This window comes from Candoia aspera, chromosome 2, assembly GCF_035149785.1.
Source record: "Candoia aspera isolate rCanAsp1 chromosome 2, rCanAsp1.hap2, whole genome shotgun sequence".
NCBI lineage: Eukaryota > Metazoa > Chordata > Lepidosauria > Squamata > Boidae > Candoia > Candoia aspera.
In genome coordinates this window covers 63,330,159-63,347,278 of record NC_086154.1, presented here as the reverse complement: position 1 = coordinate 63,347,278, position 17,120 = coordinate 63,330,159, and the positions used below count along the sequence as shown (strand labels likewise).

General features: G+C 37.6%; 1 protein-coding gene across 2 annotated transcripts in view; it reads right to left on the bottom strand.

Annotated features, from left to right (window-relative positions):
- Positions 1-17,120, bottom strand: part of USP4 (ubiquitin specific peptidase 4) — a 51,671-nt gene that overhangs the window by 24,649 nt on the left and 9,902 nt on the right. For both annotated transcript variants that reach the window (XR_010067114.1, XM_063291995.1), the window contains exons 8-13: positions 16,858-16,972; positions 15,686-15,859; positions 10,722-10,880; positions 9,325-9,549; positions 5,691-5,774; positions 4,659-4,753 (exon numbers count right to left, since the gene is read on the bottom strand). Coding sequence is in view for 1 of the 2 variants with exons in the window: in XM_063291995.1 (XP_063148065.1) it covers positions 4,659-4,753; positions 5,691-5,774; positions 9,325-9,549; positions 10,722-10,880; positions 15,686-15,859; positions 16,858-16,972 (852 nt within the window). In the remaining variant the exon portion in view is untranslated. The remainder of the gene's footprint in view (positions 1-4,658; positions 4,754-5,690; positions 5,775-9,324; positions 9,550-10,721; positions 10,881-15,685; positions 15,860-16,857; positions 16,973-17,120) is intronic.

Below are 17,120 nucleotides of genomic sequence, written 5' to 3'. Positions count from 1 at the left end.
GATAGAATTTTGCCAAGACAACTCACTCTGCATAACAAACACTCTCTTCCAACAACCTAAGAGACGGCTTTATACATGGACTTCCCCAGATGGACAACACCAAAATCAGATTGACTACATCCTTTGCAGCCAAAGGTGGCGGACATCTATACAGTCGGTAAAAACAAGACCTGGAGCTGACTGTAGTTCCGATCACAAACTTCTTACTGCACAATTTAGGATCAGACTAAAGAGATTAGGGAAGACCCACAGGTCAGCTAGATATGAGCTCACTAATATTCCTAAGGAATATGCAGTGGAGGTGAAGAATAGATTTAAGGGACTGGACTTAGTAGATAGGGTCCCGGAAGAACTATGGACAGAAGTTCACAACACTGTTCAGGAGGCGGCAACAAAATACATCCCAAAGAAAGAGAAAACCAAGAAGGCAAAATGGCTGTCTGCTGAGACACTAGAAGTAGCTCAAGAAAAAAGGAAAGCAAAAGGCAACAGTGATAGGGGGAGATATGCCCAATTAAATGCAAAATTCCAGACGTTAGCCAGAAGAGATAAGGGATTATTTTTAAACAAGCAATGTGCGGAAGTGGAAGAAGACAATACAATAGGAAGGACAAGAGACCTCTTCCAGAAAATTAGAAACATCGGAGGTAAATTCCAGGCAAAAATGGGTATGATCAAAAATAAAGATGGCAAGGACCTAACAGAAGAAGAAGAGATCAAGAAAAGGTGGCAAGAATATACAGAAGACCTGTATAGGAAGGATAACAGTATCAGAGATAGCTTTGACGGTGTGGTCAGTGAGCTAGAGCCAGACATCCTGAAGAGTGGGGTTGAATGGGCCTTAAGAAGCATTGCTAATAACAAGGCAGCAGGAGACGACGGCATCCCAGCTGAACTGTTCAAAATCTTGCAAGATGATGCTGTCAAGGTAATGCATGGTATGCGCCAGCAAATTTGGAAAACACAAGAATGGCCATCAAATTGGAAAAAATCAACTTATATCCCCTTATCAAAAAAGGGAAACACTAAAGAATGTTCAAACTATTGAACAGTGGCACTCATTTCACATGCCAGTAAGGTAATGCTCAAGATCCTGCAAGGTAGACTTCAGCAATTCATGGAGCGAGAATTGCCAGATGTACAAGCTGGGTTTAGAAAAGGCAGAGGAACTAGGGACCAAATTGCCAATATCCGATGGATAATGGAAAAAGCCAGGGAGTTTCAGAAAAACATCTATTTCTGTTTTATTGACTATTCTAAAGCCTTTGACTGTGTGGACCATAACAAACTGTGGCAAGTTCTTAGTGGTATGGGGATGCCAAGTCATCTTGTACGCCTCCTGAAGAATCTGTATAACGACCAAGTAGCAACAGTAAGAACAGACCACGGAACAACGGACTGGTTTAAGATTGGGCAAGGAGTACGGCAGGGCTGTATACTCTCACCCTACCTATTCAACTTGTACGCAGAACACATCATGCGACAAGCTGGGCTTGAGGAATCCAAGGCTGGAGTTAAAATCGCTGGAAGAAACATTAACAATCTCAGATATGCAGATGATACCACTTTGATGGCTGAAAGCGAAGAGGAACTGAGGAGCCTTATGATGAAGGTGAAAGAAGAAAGTGCAAAAGCTGGCTTGCAGCTAAACCTCAAAAAAACCAAGATTATGGCAACCAGCTTGATTGATAACTGGCAAATAGAGGGAGAAAATGTAGAAGCAGTGAAAGACTTTGTATTTCTAGGTGCGAAGATTACTGCCGATGCTGACTGCAGTCAGGAAATCAGAAGACGCTTAATCCTTGGGAGAAGAGCAATGACAAATCTCGATAAAATAGTTAAGAGCAGAGACATCACACTGACAACAAAGGTCCGCATAGTTAAAGCAATGGTGTTCCCTGTAGTAACATATGGCTGCGAGAGCTGGACCATAAGGAAGGCTGAGAGAAGGAAGATAGATGCTTTGGAACTGTGGTGTTGGAGGAAAATTCTGAGAGTGCCTTGGACTGCAAGAAGATCCAACCAGTCCATCCTCCAGGAAATAAAGCCAGACTGCTCACTTGAGGGAATGATATTAAAGGCAAAACTGAAATACTTTGGCCACATAATGAGAAGACAGGACACCCTGGAGAAGATGCTGATGCTATGGAAAGTGGAGGGCAAAAGGAAGAGGGGGTGACCAAGGGCAAGGTGGATGGATGATATTCTAGAGGTGAGGGATTCGTCCCTGGGGGAGCTGGGGGTGTTGACGACCGACAGGAAGCTCTGGCGTGGGCTGGTCCATGAAGTCACGAAGAGTTGGAAGCGACTAAACGAATAAACAACAACATTCCCAAATTACTAGCATGAGGGAAAATTGTTCATTTGAAGTTGCTTGATAGTTCATTTATTTTTAAACAACTTGCTTTTATATATCTTGTCTGGACAACCTTAACAGCAACCTTTGTCATCCAGAGTCACTTGTTGAGATGAGAGGCCATACAAATTGAACAAACCAACCAACAAACATAAAGGCATTGTCTGTTACACAGCCAAAAAAATTAATAATTTGGCGTAGTCTTCTAATTTTGCATGTCTCCCTATGAAATAAAGTACTCTTCTGTCAATATCACCAAAGTATAATATCAAACATAATTAGTTTTGTACTTCAGTTTTTTTTATGCAGCAAATTAAAGCCTCTGGCTAATCATTTTCCATTTACTGAAAGAACTAAGCTGCTTATGTTGCACTGGAGATACAGTATTACTATAGTAATTAACATAATTAACTTTTAATACTGGGGGGGGCACCAAAAAGCTCTGTGGGTTGCTTACATACGAATAATAAAACACATACAGGGACAAAACTAAATATATAGGTAACAGACAGAAAACTATAACGTCTCAATACATAGTGGCAAAAAATTTACTACATTTTAATATCACTCTTCATGACCTTCTATTACTCTATTTTTTTAAGGATGTAAAGCAGCAAAACATACTAAAAGGCTAGTTTTACTCCCGTTGCATTTTATGTTGTATATTGCTGAAAATCTGTTTGAGAAATTGGCTAAATGGATACTGCTTAGTAAAATATAAATTGTAGTTTTAAAAAATGGTATTGATGTGATTTTCTGGTCTGTTAGTTAATATTTTAGTGTTACTTAAGATTTTTAATAGGCTTTTGGAGTTTTACTGTATTGTTGTAATTTTAACATAATTTTGCCCTATTGTTAAAACATTTTTTTACTGAATTGTACCTTGCTTTGAGTTTGTTTTTAATAATAAAACATGGACTAGAAATGTCTATAAATAAAAAAAAAAGTATTTAAATAAATAACTTGGTGCACCACAAACTTCAAATACTATCCAGTAATATTATATTAAAAAGGGACCTTCCCTTTTTTTGCAGAAGTTTCTATACATTATTTCATAGAAAATGGGAGACATATGCTGGTCTTTGCACCCACAGGCTCAAAACTTCTAGAACACATGTTTATACTCAGAGATTTCAAGTTTGTTTTTATGTACTTCATCTCTTAGACCTTCATCATAAACTAACAACAATACTTGTCAAGGCATCTAACTTCCTTGCCTAAAAGCAGAAACTTTTCCAACTATCCCTTACATAGTAAAATTGACCATTATTCCACAGATTGAATTTGTATCTGTATGAAAGGAATATAAAATAAATGTTGTACCAAACACATTCCAAACGAATTTGCACCACAGCAATGGTTTTACTACTGCATCCTCCCCCAAAGTAAATATAAGGCAGTATTCACATGCTGTTTATTTCAAAATATAATGTATATTTACAGGTTTATAATCCTATGAACATGACATTCAGCAACAACCAAAGAGAGCCAGCTTGGTTTAGTGGTTAAGGTGCTGGGCTAGGAACCAGGAGTTTGTGAGTTCTAGTCCCACCTTAGGCATGAAAACTGGCTAGGTGACCTTGGGCCAGTCACTCTCTCTCAGCCCAACTCACCTCACAGGGTTGTTGTGGGGAAAATAGGAGGAGGAAGGAGTATTAGGTATGGTCGCTGCCTTGAGTTATTTATAAAAATAACAAAGGTGGGACAGGAAAATAAATAAATAAATAAATATACATGCGGTATGCACACACACACACACAGAGATACAGTATATAATATATATATAATATAAAAAAGATATAATGATAGTTGAGGGAAAAGGATATAGTGAGAAATGATTACTGCACGTACATCAGTATTTTAACTAGGATACAAAATTTAGTTTTGTTTAAAATATTTCCTGTTTTCAGTGTTGATTTCCCAATGTGAATAAGCTGAACCCTTTTCAGTTGTCAGTTTCCTACAATTCTGAGCACAGCAGATTTTTACTCCCATTAAAAAATCAGCTCAATATTTGTTGGAGCCTATTAAGAGTCAGTATAGCAAAACAACTTTAAAAATCCTAAGATAATATCACTGTAACAATCAATATGAACCTGGTCCTAGAAGACCACTAACTAAACAGCATGGGATACAGGCCACGTTTTCTTTTATCACAAAAGTGTATACTACAATGTAAGAATCACTGGATCATCCTTAGGGAGTTTTATGAACCACATGAACTATTTCTAAAACTAGCAAGTCAAGAATAATACAGCTAATTTTCCTAGCCCTTATTCCTTCTAGATGTTTGATTACTCACACAAATATGTTGTCCTTTGGCATAATATGAGTTAAGCCTTCATCCATTTGGAAAATTTTCTGGAATCTATGATTATAGACCTCTGTTACCACCATCTAAAATAGCAAACAGTTGAAGAACACTAGTTAGAATAGCAGATGAAGTGTTCAATACTGAGAGATTTCTGTGACAATGGTTCACAATGTGCTTAACTGACAAATTAATCATAACTCAGTTATAAGAAGCAGTCATTCTCCTTGTATTTGCCATAAAAATAAATATCAAAGCTGAAAAAGTGTAATTAATTGCTTTTAAACCTTGTTTGAGAACAAGTATCTGTAAGGCTATAAAGAAAAACAGATGCTAGGAAGCAGAGGTGCAAATAACTAACACTCACTGTATCAGAAATTCTAGTCTGATAATTAGCACCCAAACATCTGAAATGGGATGGAAGGAGGCTTCTGATTTGGCCAAAATACTGCTGCTCATAGGTTCAAACACCTATTTTTAAAAAAAATTCTATCAGTGTAGTTTGGCTTACAAAGCAGATTGAAATGGACTGGTAGAAGCATGTAGGAGTAGACTTAACAGCAGCAGGATTCCAAGTTGGCTATATTCTAATATTTCTAGATCTGCTTCCACCAAAATTATAACTCTCAAGTTCTGCAAAATCATTTTTGCCCATCAGAAGCCACTCACTACTACCTTTCCCCTAACTGCCCATTAAAAGAGAAATGATAATTATAATTCTGGTCCAAACATGCTTCACTGTGCAACCTAAAGAATAAAACGTTAAGATGCTAGCTCTGTCTGGATTAATATTTACTAAGGAGGACAAACTTTAAATTTTTTAAAAAATACTACCTGAACAATTCTTAATAGAAAGCAAAATAGTCCAATAATTCTGAATAGGGTTTTCAATCAGCAAAACATATTAACTTGCCTGTTCTCAGTAGAAAAATGTGCTTACCCTATATAATTTTTAGTAAAGTTTTTTTTTTATTTAAGCTTCAACATAACAAAAAATTGTCAACTTTCATGCTTTATCCTTACATTTTCTGCGGAGATCCCAGAGAGTTTGGACAGTGCATCACACAGATCAGATATACCACCCATCATGGGCACCACTACTCGGAACTGGAAGTAAACAGAGCATTAAATTTACACTGAACAAAACAGGAACACAACCATTGATAAACAGATTTTCACTATAATTGTCCTAACTACCAGGAAACACACTGAGACAATGACTTGGTCTCTAATATTTATTACTAGTACTTAACAAGAATCCTAACAAACTGAGGAAGCGTGGGAAAAACCCAGCCATATAAACCCCAAAGGTTAAGGCGGTCCCGATCTGTGTCTCTTTGAATGGCTGAACAGTTCCTCAGTGCTACGCATGCGCTTGACAGTCTGGGTGGGAGCCCCCTGCTCGCCATCCTTACTCATGACAATAATCAGTTTCAATACTTTAATGATTATACCTAATTTTTAAAATTAAAAATACACTGTGAAGAATGATCTGTCCTACAACAGATCATTTTGATGTAATTCCTACTGCAGAAGGAAAGTCCTAAAGAAATTTGCACCTCACAAGCAAATTCTCAACACTTAGTGGATAAAATTGCTCATATTTGCTCTGAGCTGGACTCCAGCTGGGCAAGTCCTATGGAGTTCTGGGGCTTGGTCTTCTGATGCTATCTGGGAGTAGTTCAATCTTGTCAGTCCTTTTTTTTTAATTATAATTTTATTAAAGTTTACAAATGCAAAGATAAAAGACTAATACAAACTAAGAACAATATAGAAAGGTAAAAACAAAAAAGGTGCAGAGAAAAAGAAAAAAGTAAAAAAAGATATATAAATGACTCCCCCCCTCCAGACAAATATAAACAACTTCAGTAACTTAACACCTTCTCTAATATTTCAATTAAAAAAAAATCTTTTTCCCATCTCATCTCTTATCAATAAACAAATAGCAAAAACTCATTCAGTCCTAATCAGCAAAAGTCCATTAACAGCTACCTTGATCAAATAAATCCATTTTTTATTCCGATTTAAGACTTTCTCTAAAGAATAAAGCAAAAGAAATCTCTGTCACTATCTCATCTGTTATCTATAACCAATCATTAAAGCCTCATCATTCAGTCCTGGTCAAAAAAAGTTCCATTAATAGCTACTAGAAACCACAATGTATATATTTTAACCCTGATTGAATAAATCCAAACTTTTAAAAAGCTTAATCTTTAATCCCTTCAAATAATGCCCCACAAGTTGATCTTATTTTCTCCTTGTCTCCTCTCAGAAACTCCTTCACTAGTTTAACACATCTCTTTTGTGAATCCACGATAAGAAAGCTTTCCAAGTCATTCTTCTGATTTATTATTTGTATGTCCCCTTTGATTATTAAGACATCAGCTGGTTTCATTTTAAATCCAATGTGGCATCTTTTTCCATATCAGTTTGTAGTCTGGCATTTTTAAATCCATTTTCAGATCCACGTCCAGATCAGTCCCAGTCTCTATTTTCTCCAGTAAAATCTGTTACTCTTCTGTAGCCTCTGTTAAATTCATTTTTGTAAGTGACAGAAATCTTAAGCGTAATTTCTGGGTACATTGTTCCCAAATATTATTGATTTCTTCTATAGTTAAATAATATTGCTTCATTGAATTAATGGGTCTCTTCTTCTTTAACTATAATCTTTAGTTCTCTCTGGTCCCCTCTTATCATGTTTATTTTCCAGTCAACTTTCCCATGGGAGAATTTCTCACAGTTAATTTCAAAATCTTCATATATATTTTTATAAAATTTTAAACAACCCACAGGAAATATAGTTTCAAGTCCATCTGGCCCCTTAACTTTCCAAAAACAGCATTCTAGATCCCTTTTTGCTGTTTCTCAAAAATAATTTTTTTCTTCTTAATCCTTAAACTTACATGAAACTTCTTTCATCAGGGATAGAAGAAAACTCTCCCAGAGTAATGAAACTTACCCTTCTGAAGGTTCTTCACCACCAAAAAGTCAATAACAAGCAATTTCCTACGGTGATTAAGAGAGGAAGTGGGCAAAACCATGTCCTTTTGAAGATACTGAACTGCGGCTTAGGCAAGATGATTTTCCCTCAGCTCCCAGAGCTCTAAAACCACCAGAGATTGTTATTTTATGAACTCTTTGTGGGGAGCCTCTGTATGGAGCAAACTTGTGGGTGATCCTAGTCCTCTCCTTGATTGGAGAGGAGTTCGAGGAGCCAATCCATTCTCCAGCTCATCTTTCCGCTGTAGCCATCAGCTCCACTTTCTGCAGAGCTGTCTTCAGTCTACCACTGCTTCCCCAGAAGTCCAATTTTTTAAGTCCTGAGGAAGTAGACCATGAAGCAGCTTCCACTGATCCAGAATGCAGTGGCATGGTTAGATATGGGCATTCCTCATTGTGCCCATGTGATACTTTTACTCTGTACTTGCTCCCAAAAAGCTTCCAGGTCCAATTCAAAGTACTGGTATGAAGTGCTGATGTGGCACAGGACAAGGTTATTTGAAGGATTGCTTGCTCCCTAGGGTATCTGCCTATCCCACATATTCTAACAGGGAGGGCACCCTCCACATATTCAGTGGTGTGCCTTCTCAGTAATGGTTCCTACTTTTCAGACTAATCTGCCCCCTGATATACAGTTGGCCCAGACCTTTAGAAAGGCAGTTAAGACCTGGCTCTTTCCCCAGCTCTTTGGGTGCAGATGAGTGGAGTCTCAATTGTTGTGATGCAGCACATTTTAGTCTGCTGCCATTTTATGATTTTTGGTTAGTTTTTGAAGTATTGCATTGTTTTTATATTTGTAGTTGACTTTTGTACACTGCCCAGAGTTACTTTGTTGAGTTGGGTGGTCATATAAATGTTATAATTAACTAACTTCTATCGTAATTTTCAAGTATGCTGCTTATAATCTGCTTTAGAGATTAGCTAATAGCAGTGGTAGAATATAAATTATCTTAATCCCATTAAAATGTATCTTCAGATTTATGCCAATAATTTATTTATACTGAACATCTATAAGTTGCTTTTCAATCAAAATGATTAAGATAGCTTTTGTATCATTACAGTATGTAATACAAATACCCAGAATACACCCATCAGATATTAATCCTAATTCTTCCAAGAGCATCAACAAAACCAGCAATGTCAATGTTTAGACGTGGCAACGTAAAATATAAATGATATTAACACAGTGGATAAATTGGTGTCAGCATTATTTGTTATGCAAATAATTTCATCTGTTTTCTCAGTCTTGGATTTCTAGTGCTATATACAACTCTGAAACTGGACCATTCAAATGAATCCCCAAAATCAGCATATTGAGGTGATTCCACATCCTGCGGATGTCCTTTGGAATTTTTTGAGATCCTTGAGCTTTATTTTATTGGCACAATTCTAAATAGTCTTACCATTAGTTAATGTTTACCACTGTTTTGCATGTTTTCACAAACAAAGCTTTAAAAGGGACAGATTTAATTTTCATTATTTTACTCCAAAAGAGGTAGCAAAGCAACATCACCCCATTGACAAGCAAACATTTTTTTCAATTACTTTTAAAGAAGAAAAATAGTGAGTTCCCTTGACTGGCTTTAGAACTATGTTAGTAAGAAGCCTTCTGAGAAAGGTTATACTAGCACAGAGAAATACTGACATTTCTACTTACTTGCATAGGTTTGCGCTGCGGATCTGCAAACACCAAGAACACCTCCATGGGTCTATCTTTCTTCAAAGGCAATGGGAGTGTTAAGTAGCAAAAAGGATCAAACGTTACTGAAATTTTAGAACATTTGGGGCAGACCAAGGTAGATTTGAAGAGTCCATGAAAAATATCTACAATTATAGAGTCATTACGCAATCTATGGTTTTCCCAGGCTTCTTTTGCAACCACCTATATAAGAAAAACAGGTTGCAGAGAAACCTAGTCAGTTCAGTAAATTCAGCTGAAACAGATTTATGCTGCAGGAAAGTTACTGAAACACATGGCTCAGACTTAAAGGGAAATGGTATGACAACATGGGATAGATGCCAGAAGAGCCTACAAAGCTTTATGTGACTGGGGACTAGGTTATCTAAAAGACTACATACTCCTACACTATCCTCACCACCTGTGCTACCACAGAAGAACATTTGATGAGAACTTAAGAAATTACCTTTTAATGGCTGTTAAAGGATTTTAGAATTCTTTACAAGAAAGGTTTAACTAGCCTTTTTCATTATTTCTCTTAGTAAGACAAGACACATTTTTGTTTCAGTAACCTTCTGGCCCATCAGTTTTGTATTTTACTGTTACTCTGTATTTTACTTTTTTTTGTTTATATTGTTGAAGGTTTCATCACTTAATGGAAAAGTGGAATACAAATTAAACCAAAAAATTAATCAACATGTGATATACGTTTAATTAATTTCTCAGATGCAATCCTTGAGAAACAAAAATTTCAAGGTATTAGAAAATACACTATACTCAGGTTTAACTGTGGATTAGTGTGACACACAAAAGCTATGGCAAGCCTTAAACACAATTTTAAATTAGGTTTGCCACTGTATTACAATTCAGGGAATTCTGGGCAAAAATATTTAGTTCAGACAAGCCAGGATCAAGTAATAGCTTACAATTTATTTATCAAATTTGTAAAGCCACTGACCTCATAACAACTCAGTATGATACATTTTAAGCAGGGTTTAAATTACCCCAATTTTCCTAAGTTTGGTCATTACAAAGAAATCTGGTTTGTTTAAAAAAATGTGCTTACAATGTGTTTTTGTCAGAGAGGGAAAAGGGAGGGAGGGATTCCCAAGCCTGTGACAAGGCCTATCTCATGCACTTAATACTAATCAATGTATATAGCAAACTGCAGCCAAACCAGCTCCATGCATCATTAGGCTTTAGTAAGTGGAGAACTGGATGGAGTATGCTATCAAAGAATGTGGTTACTGATTATATTATAAAGGAAGCACAGGTGCATCTTCTCAGTAAGACAAGTAAAAAAAGATTGTTCTTCCTTTTATTCTTCTTCTACATCACAACTGAATTACAAATAAAATATTGTTTTTAGAATGTACCGAATCAGGCCTTCCATTAGCATCCTTCAACTCCAAATATGGTTTCTTCTTTACTCGGTTTAAATCCTCATGTAAGCCATCTAGAAGAAAGGCCAGAAGCTCCTGAGAATCTTGTTGTTGGTAACCTGAAAACTGAGGAGCAAAACGGCCAACCTGAGTCTAAAATTAAAAATGGAGGAAAAAAGGAAAATAATTAGGAATATTGTTTATAAACTCTGTGAAGTGAAAAAAAACACAGTAACAGTGGGCTCAGTTCTACAGAATTCAATATAAGAGGCTATGCACTAGTTTATATTAATAATATGAGTACCATCACCTAATAAGCAGTTTCTCAGCCTTATTATCCTGTAAAATAGCTTTAACAAATGATTTTTGCCATAAACTAGTAGAGAAATCTTCCCTGGGTCTGTTAGAACTCTTAACAACACATAAACCAGGGCATTATTCTTGGGAATAATGAAGCAAAGCCAGCTGAAGTCTACTGTTGCTCCTACAGATGTTCAATATTCAGGAAGCAAGCTGCACCTTTTCCTCAACTCACACAGTAACCATGAAGCCCCAGGAAAATAAACATTTGAGTTAAGGAGGTGTTAAGGAGATGGCAACATGAGTTCAGCCACACGTTGCTGCTTCTTTAACTTAAACTTATACAGTATTTTCATGGGACAGTATAGCTAATCTGTGAACCAGGAAGAAAGTGTTGCCACTTACTGAATTGACTAACTTGTATATTCAGTTAGTCACAATAAATCACAGCTTAGCTGCATAATCTACTTTTTCATTCCACTAAATATCCACATTTATTTACTTATTTATTGGCATTTTATACTGCCCCAATTGACAAGAGACTCTGGCAGCCTACAGCAGAAAAGCAAAAACCCCAAAGCTACATTAAAACAAACCATAATAGTAACAATCAGATGGTTGCCAACATATTCTATGTGCTAAGATTCAACAGAATTAACAAAAGCAAAGTACACTTAATTCTGTGTTTTGAACAAATTTTATTCAGCAGATTGTTCTTACATCCCATTCTTCCAGTACTAGCACTGTTTCAATTTGGACATCCCTAATCCTTTCAAAAGCTAGCAATATTGCCATTAACTCGGATAACTGAACGCCAAAGTGACAAATGAAAGCTCTTATACCCTGTAAGGGCAGGAAGATAAAAAGTTACTTTCACTTTCCCAAATTCTTACCCCTTTCACCATCAGAATAAGATCAACTCCTATGTTCAGATATATAAAGAGCTTCAGTTTTAGATCTTATACTGTAGGCCGAAAACAGGTCTTCCTATCCCCCATACAATTCATATCCACTATCTGAGGTATCTGCATCTGAGCAAGGAAGCTCATCTGAGCAGAGAAGATGCCACCTTCCTATAAGGAAGCTACACTACTAATTTAGCAGCACTAAACCAAGAGTGAATTCTTCCTACACAGGAGTCACATATATCACTACCTTTTAGAGCTATTACATTTCCAACAGTTTGCACATATATACTTCAGGCCATTGCATAAAGCTGAACTAAACACATTCATTCTCAACAGGCTACTCCCTGTTAATTCCTACGTAACACTGTGAGGGGTGATGATGTAAGCTTCATAAATTGGCCTCCAAACCATCATCCGGATGACATTCAGTCTACACGACAATGATTTTGAAGTGAATGCACATGCTAGACAGCATATTCAGCCACGTGTCTACTAAAAAACCACTAGAACTTCCATGCGTTTCCTTATCAGCCCACTCAAGTACCCCCTGAGATATTCTGTAACCAGCTCAGAGAAGGACTACATCTATTAATCTCATATAGAATACAATCCTTTCAAGTGACTTTTGAATTAAAATTTCCAAACTTAAACTTGGGTATCAATAATGATCCACTTTTCATAAAGATTCAGGTATAATCTCTGAGAATTTCTTCACATATATATCACACTTATTGTGTTATCCGATGAAAATCCAAAATCCCATGAATCTCCCCATTCTTCCTATTTAATTAAAGCTTTAATTTTCTCATAGCTATGTCCACTTTCCTAATCCATATAACACTATTTATGAACTGATTTCCACACCTGGTAGAAGAACCGAAGACAAGTCATTTATCATAATATTAAGGAGGGGTGGAATAACCACATTTGCCTGGTGGATACCATTCACCATAGGTCTTGGTTCAGATATTGCATTACTTATTTGGATGTTCTATCATTTAGGAAAGCTTGAATTCACCGTAATAGTCTCGCCCCAACCCAAAATAGATTAATTTGTAAACCAATTGCCAGTCAAAGTCCAACTCTGAGAAGATCTGAGCAACTTTATCCACCAGATAGGCTGTAAATTAATCTAACATTTCCCCCTTCCTTTTCAATATCTAAATGAAGCCACTGGGTGAAATCATCTGTTAGTACAGGGAGATATCATCAATATGCAGACGATACCTAGTTAAACATCTCTGCCCTGGCCATCCAAGTGAAGCTGTCAAGCTTCTGTTCCAGTGTCTGGAGTCTGTGAGCCAGAGCTATAAAATGTACCCACAGACTGATTTCCACAAAACTGTCTCCAAATATTGTTAGATTTCCTAAAAATTGCCTTAAATACAGGTTTACGTTATTTATATTCCAGGAGATTGCCACCTGTGAAAGTTCGCTTTATGCACCAGTATACTCCAGAGACACTTTTGTACATTCAGCACAGTAGTTCATTATGGAGCCAAAGTCTGTTTTTCTTTGTAGCCTACCATGGAGGCATAGCCTAGTTGGCTGCAGTAACAATATCACATACCAAGTGTTTGGAAAATTCTTCTGGATTTGTCTGTTCACCATAAACCCTAACATAAGCTGCACATTTTTATTCAAAGAGATCCCAGTTTGCCTTTTGAAGTTTTACCCAGGAATTTGCTCTGCTTCACTAGTAATGGTCATATGTCCAGAAGAAATACATACAGGGAAGTGATTATGATGTTGCCATTAGGGAAAATTCCCAGCCACAATAAAATATGGTACAAGTCAAAAATTATTCTTAGATTTGAAGAGGAAAATGTACACTTAAAACACAGCAGGAGTGCCATCATTAAAAAAAACCCCAAATCAAACTGTTCACCCAAGTTTTCCAATAATAAAGGCAGGATAAAAATTAAATAATTAAATAAAATATTTCTCCATTCCTATCTACCTTAGAACTCTTATATTCAAGTTTACGACTACTGAAATCTCCACATAGCAAGCAATATCTCTTCATATCTATCATTAGATGATTCAGCCCATCTAGATCTCCCATCCCCTCTTAACAGCCATGTATCTCCTCTACACGGGACTATGATCTCTTCCATAGCTACAGCAAACTAGAACAGGGATCCCCTTTCATTTATCAAATATGTGCAAACCACCTTACTTATCACAGTGTACTTGATTCTGACATTCTGATAACTTCCATCTTCAAATTTTAAGCAAAAAAGCAACTGAACTAATAAAAGTTAGCAAAAATCATTCTACAAAGATCTGAAATGCATGACATCTCCCTTAATGTTTCCAATCTTTAATAAAGTATTACAGATAGTCAGTAAATGAACAGTTGTTCAGCAACCATTTGAACTGAATAAATGGTACCTACAACCGATCTTTGAAGTTCTGGCCGTCCCAGCACCCCCGCAGTAATGTAATTGTGATCTGGGCATTTGGTAACTGGTTTGCACTTACTATGGTTGCAGCGTCCTGAGGTCATGTGATCACCATTTGTGACCTTGTCCTGCCAGCTTCCCACAAGCGAAGTCAGTGGGGAAGCCAGGAAGGTTGCAAGTCACTCCCGTCACTTTTTCTCCCAAGGAGCCTGCTACGGAGTACGAGATCCCAGGGATCTCGTACTCCGTAGCACCTACAGCACTACCCTGCTCGCACTCTATAATGCATGCACACATGCACCTGTGTGGCACCACAGTGCCCCTTCCTGTGCCCACCCACACTTGCACGGCACAACACCCCCCTGCACTCTATAGCGCTCCCTCGCCCACTGGCCTGCTTGCCAGCCTCCCAGGACCTGCAATTTCCTGCCAGCTTCCCCATTGACTTTGCTTAACCCTAACCCTTCCTGACCTGCACCGTGCCTCTCACGCACCCCCTTGCACCCCCTCTGACCCTCCCCGACACCCTCCTCCTCCCCAATCCACGACTCTCATGACTCCCTCACTGTGCCTCACACACCCTCCCTGACCCATGCTGAGCCTCTTGCACCCTTGCACACCCTCCCTAACCTGTGCCTCCCACACACACTCTTGGGCACCCTCCCCGACTTACACCTCTCATGCACCCTCTTCTTCCCCAACTCTCCCTTGCACATCCTCAACCTGCACCTCTTGCACACCCCCTCACACCCCCTCTCTGACCCTCTCTCATACCCTAACACCCCTGCACTCCCTCTGCCACCCAGCAGCAGCCACTTACCTGCCTGCTGGCCTGGGACTTCCAACTTCCTGCTGGCTTCCCAATGACTTTGGTTGTGGGAAGCCAGCAGGAAGTTGCCTCGCCTAACAACTGTGGGATTCTGTTAATGACAGCAACTGGGACTGCAAGGATTGCCGTCACTAAGCAATGAGATCACTCTTTATGACCATATTGCTTAGTGATGGAACTTCCAGTCCCAATTGCTGTCATAAGTTGAGGACTACCTGTACCTCTAAATTTTATTTAGATGAAGCCTGGAACAACCTAAATGTTCTGGATTTTAATTCAACCAGTCCAGAATGGCTCAGCTAAACTAATGAGGCCTAATGTCTTTGCTTCATGAACAAAATAGATTTTCCATACCTTACACTGTTGCATATAAGATTTACTTGCAATTATCTTAAATTCCATCTAGGCTTCCTACTTAAAAAGTTTAGTTTTTATACTACATATAAACATTAAAGCTTCATAAGTACACCAAACTTCAGAAAAGACACAGCATTTATCTGTGATGTATGTACTTACTTTGAACATACGAGGGGCTACATGAGAATTCCTGCCAGACCACATTTGCTTGATAAGTTCTGCATATGCTTCTGCAATTTCTCCCCTCATTCCTAGGGGATTGTCTTGGTTTATTTCAGCTTCATATTCATCATCCAAGAAATAGTCAGTCAAGGGAGGTGTGTTACTCAAACACTAAAAAAACATTCAGAAAAAAGAATTATGTAAGAAAATCATGCCCATAGCCACTTTAACTCCCATGACAATTTTTGTTAAAATTGGTTAGAATGCTATTTAGAGAACTATGACATAAGAAATTAGTTAGGAATTGTATGGATGGATATTGCTGGAGGCCATATAGTAAAAAATTCATTAGCTGGACTGTTTTATTTTTATTATTTAACACTCTTCTACCCACTTGTCTAGGTTTGTTACCTTTATATAACAGCTTAAAGAAAAATGTACACATTAAACAATTACAAATTTTCACAATAAGTATTTATTGTACTTATAAGTACAGTAAGTAGAGAAATGTGCACAACAAATTAGAATTAATTCCACCTTAAAAGGCCAACCAACCACAATTAAAATACTGCAACGCTGTAAGTTATAGAGGGACTGAAATAAAAGTAGTTTCAAAGTTGTTTTTAAAAATAAAAAGTAGAAAGATTAATTACCAACAAATCTAAGAGCAAGGCTCTGCCTGACATTGAACCTCAGTATACAATCACACGCTATACACAGAGAGGGTTTTAGGTTCAATACAGGGAATCACCAAGTCAGGCTGGGGAAAATGTTTCTGAAAACCAGGAACTGTTGTGCTACCAAGCAGCACAGACAACACGGAGTAGTGTGGACTCACAAAGGGCTTGATATTAAGTCACTTTCCATGTTCCTATCCCACCCAATAAATGATTATGTAGCATTTCAAACTGTTGGGGAGCCTAATAGTACTATACATTACAGGACTGGGATGGGCAACAGTTTCACTGAGGACTGCATTCCGTTAGTAGTAAGCTGGGAGGATGGAGTCAGGGTGGAGACACTCATTCTTTCTATGAAGTCTGTGTGAAATTAGGCTGAGGGTTGTAAAAGGCCCTAGGACAGCAGGTTACCTACCTCTATTTTGACATAAAGCCTGAACAAAAAGTCTACCACTATGCATTCTGAACTACATTTCACCAACAATTTACCTGTAATGCTGAGTTCATGAAACATGTATTTCCTAGATTACTGAGCCCACAGAGTCCAGGCTGTGAGTGAGGACTTTCTCTGCTGTTGTAGGAACTGTAAGAAAAGCTTGAGCCTCTGAAAAAAGAAAAGGCACATCACAGCATGCTAATATATTGTAGAACTTTTTTAATTATCAAAAGAAAGAAAACTTGGGACAAAGCTGGCTTTCTAATTATTATTTAATACACAAATTTATATAATGTCAAATCGATTCCTTAGATTT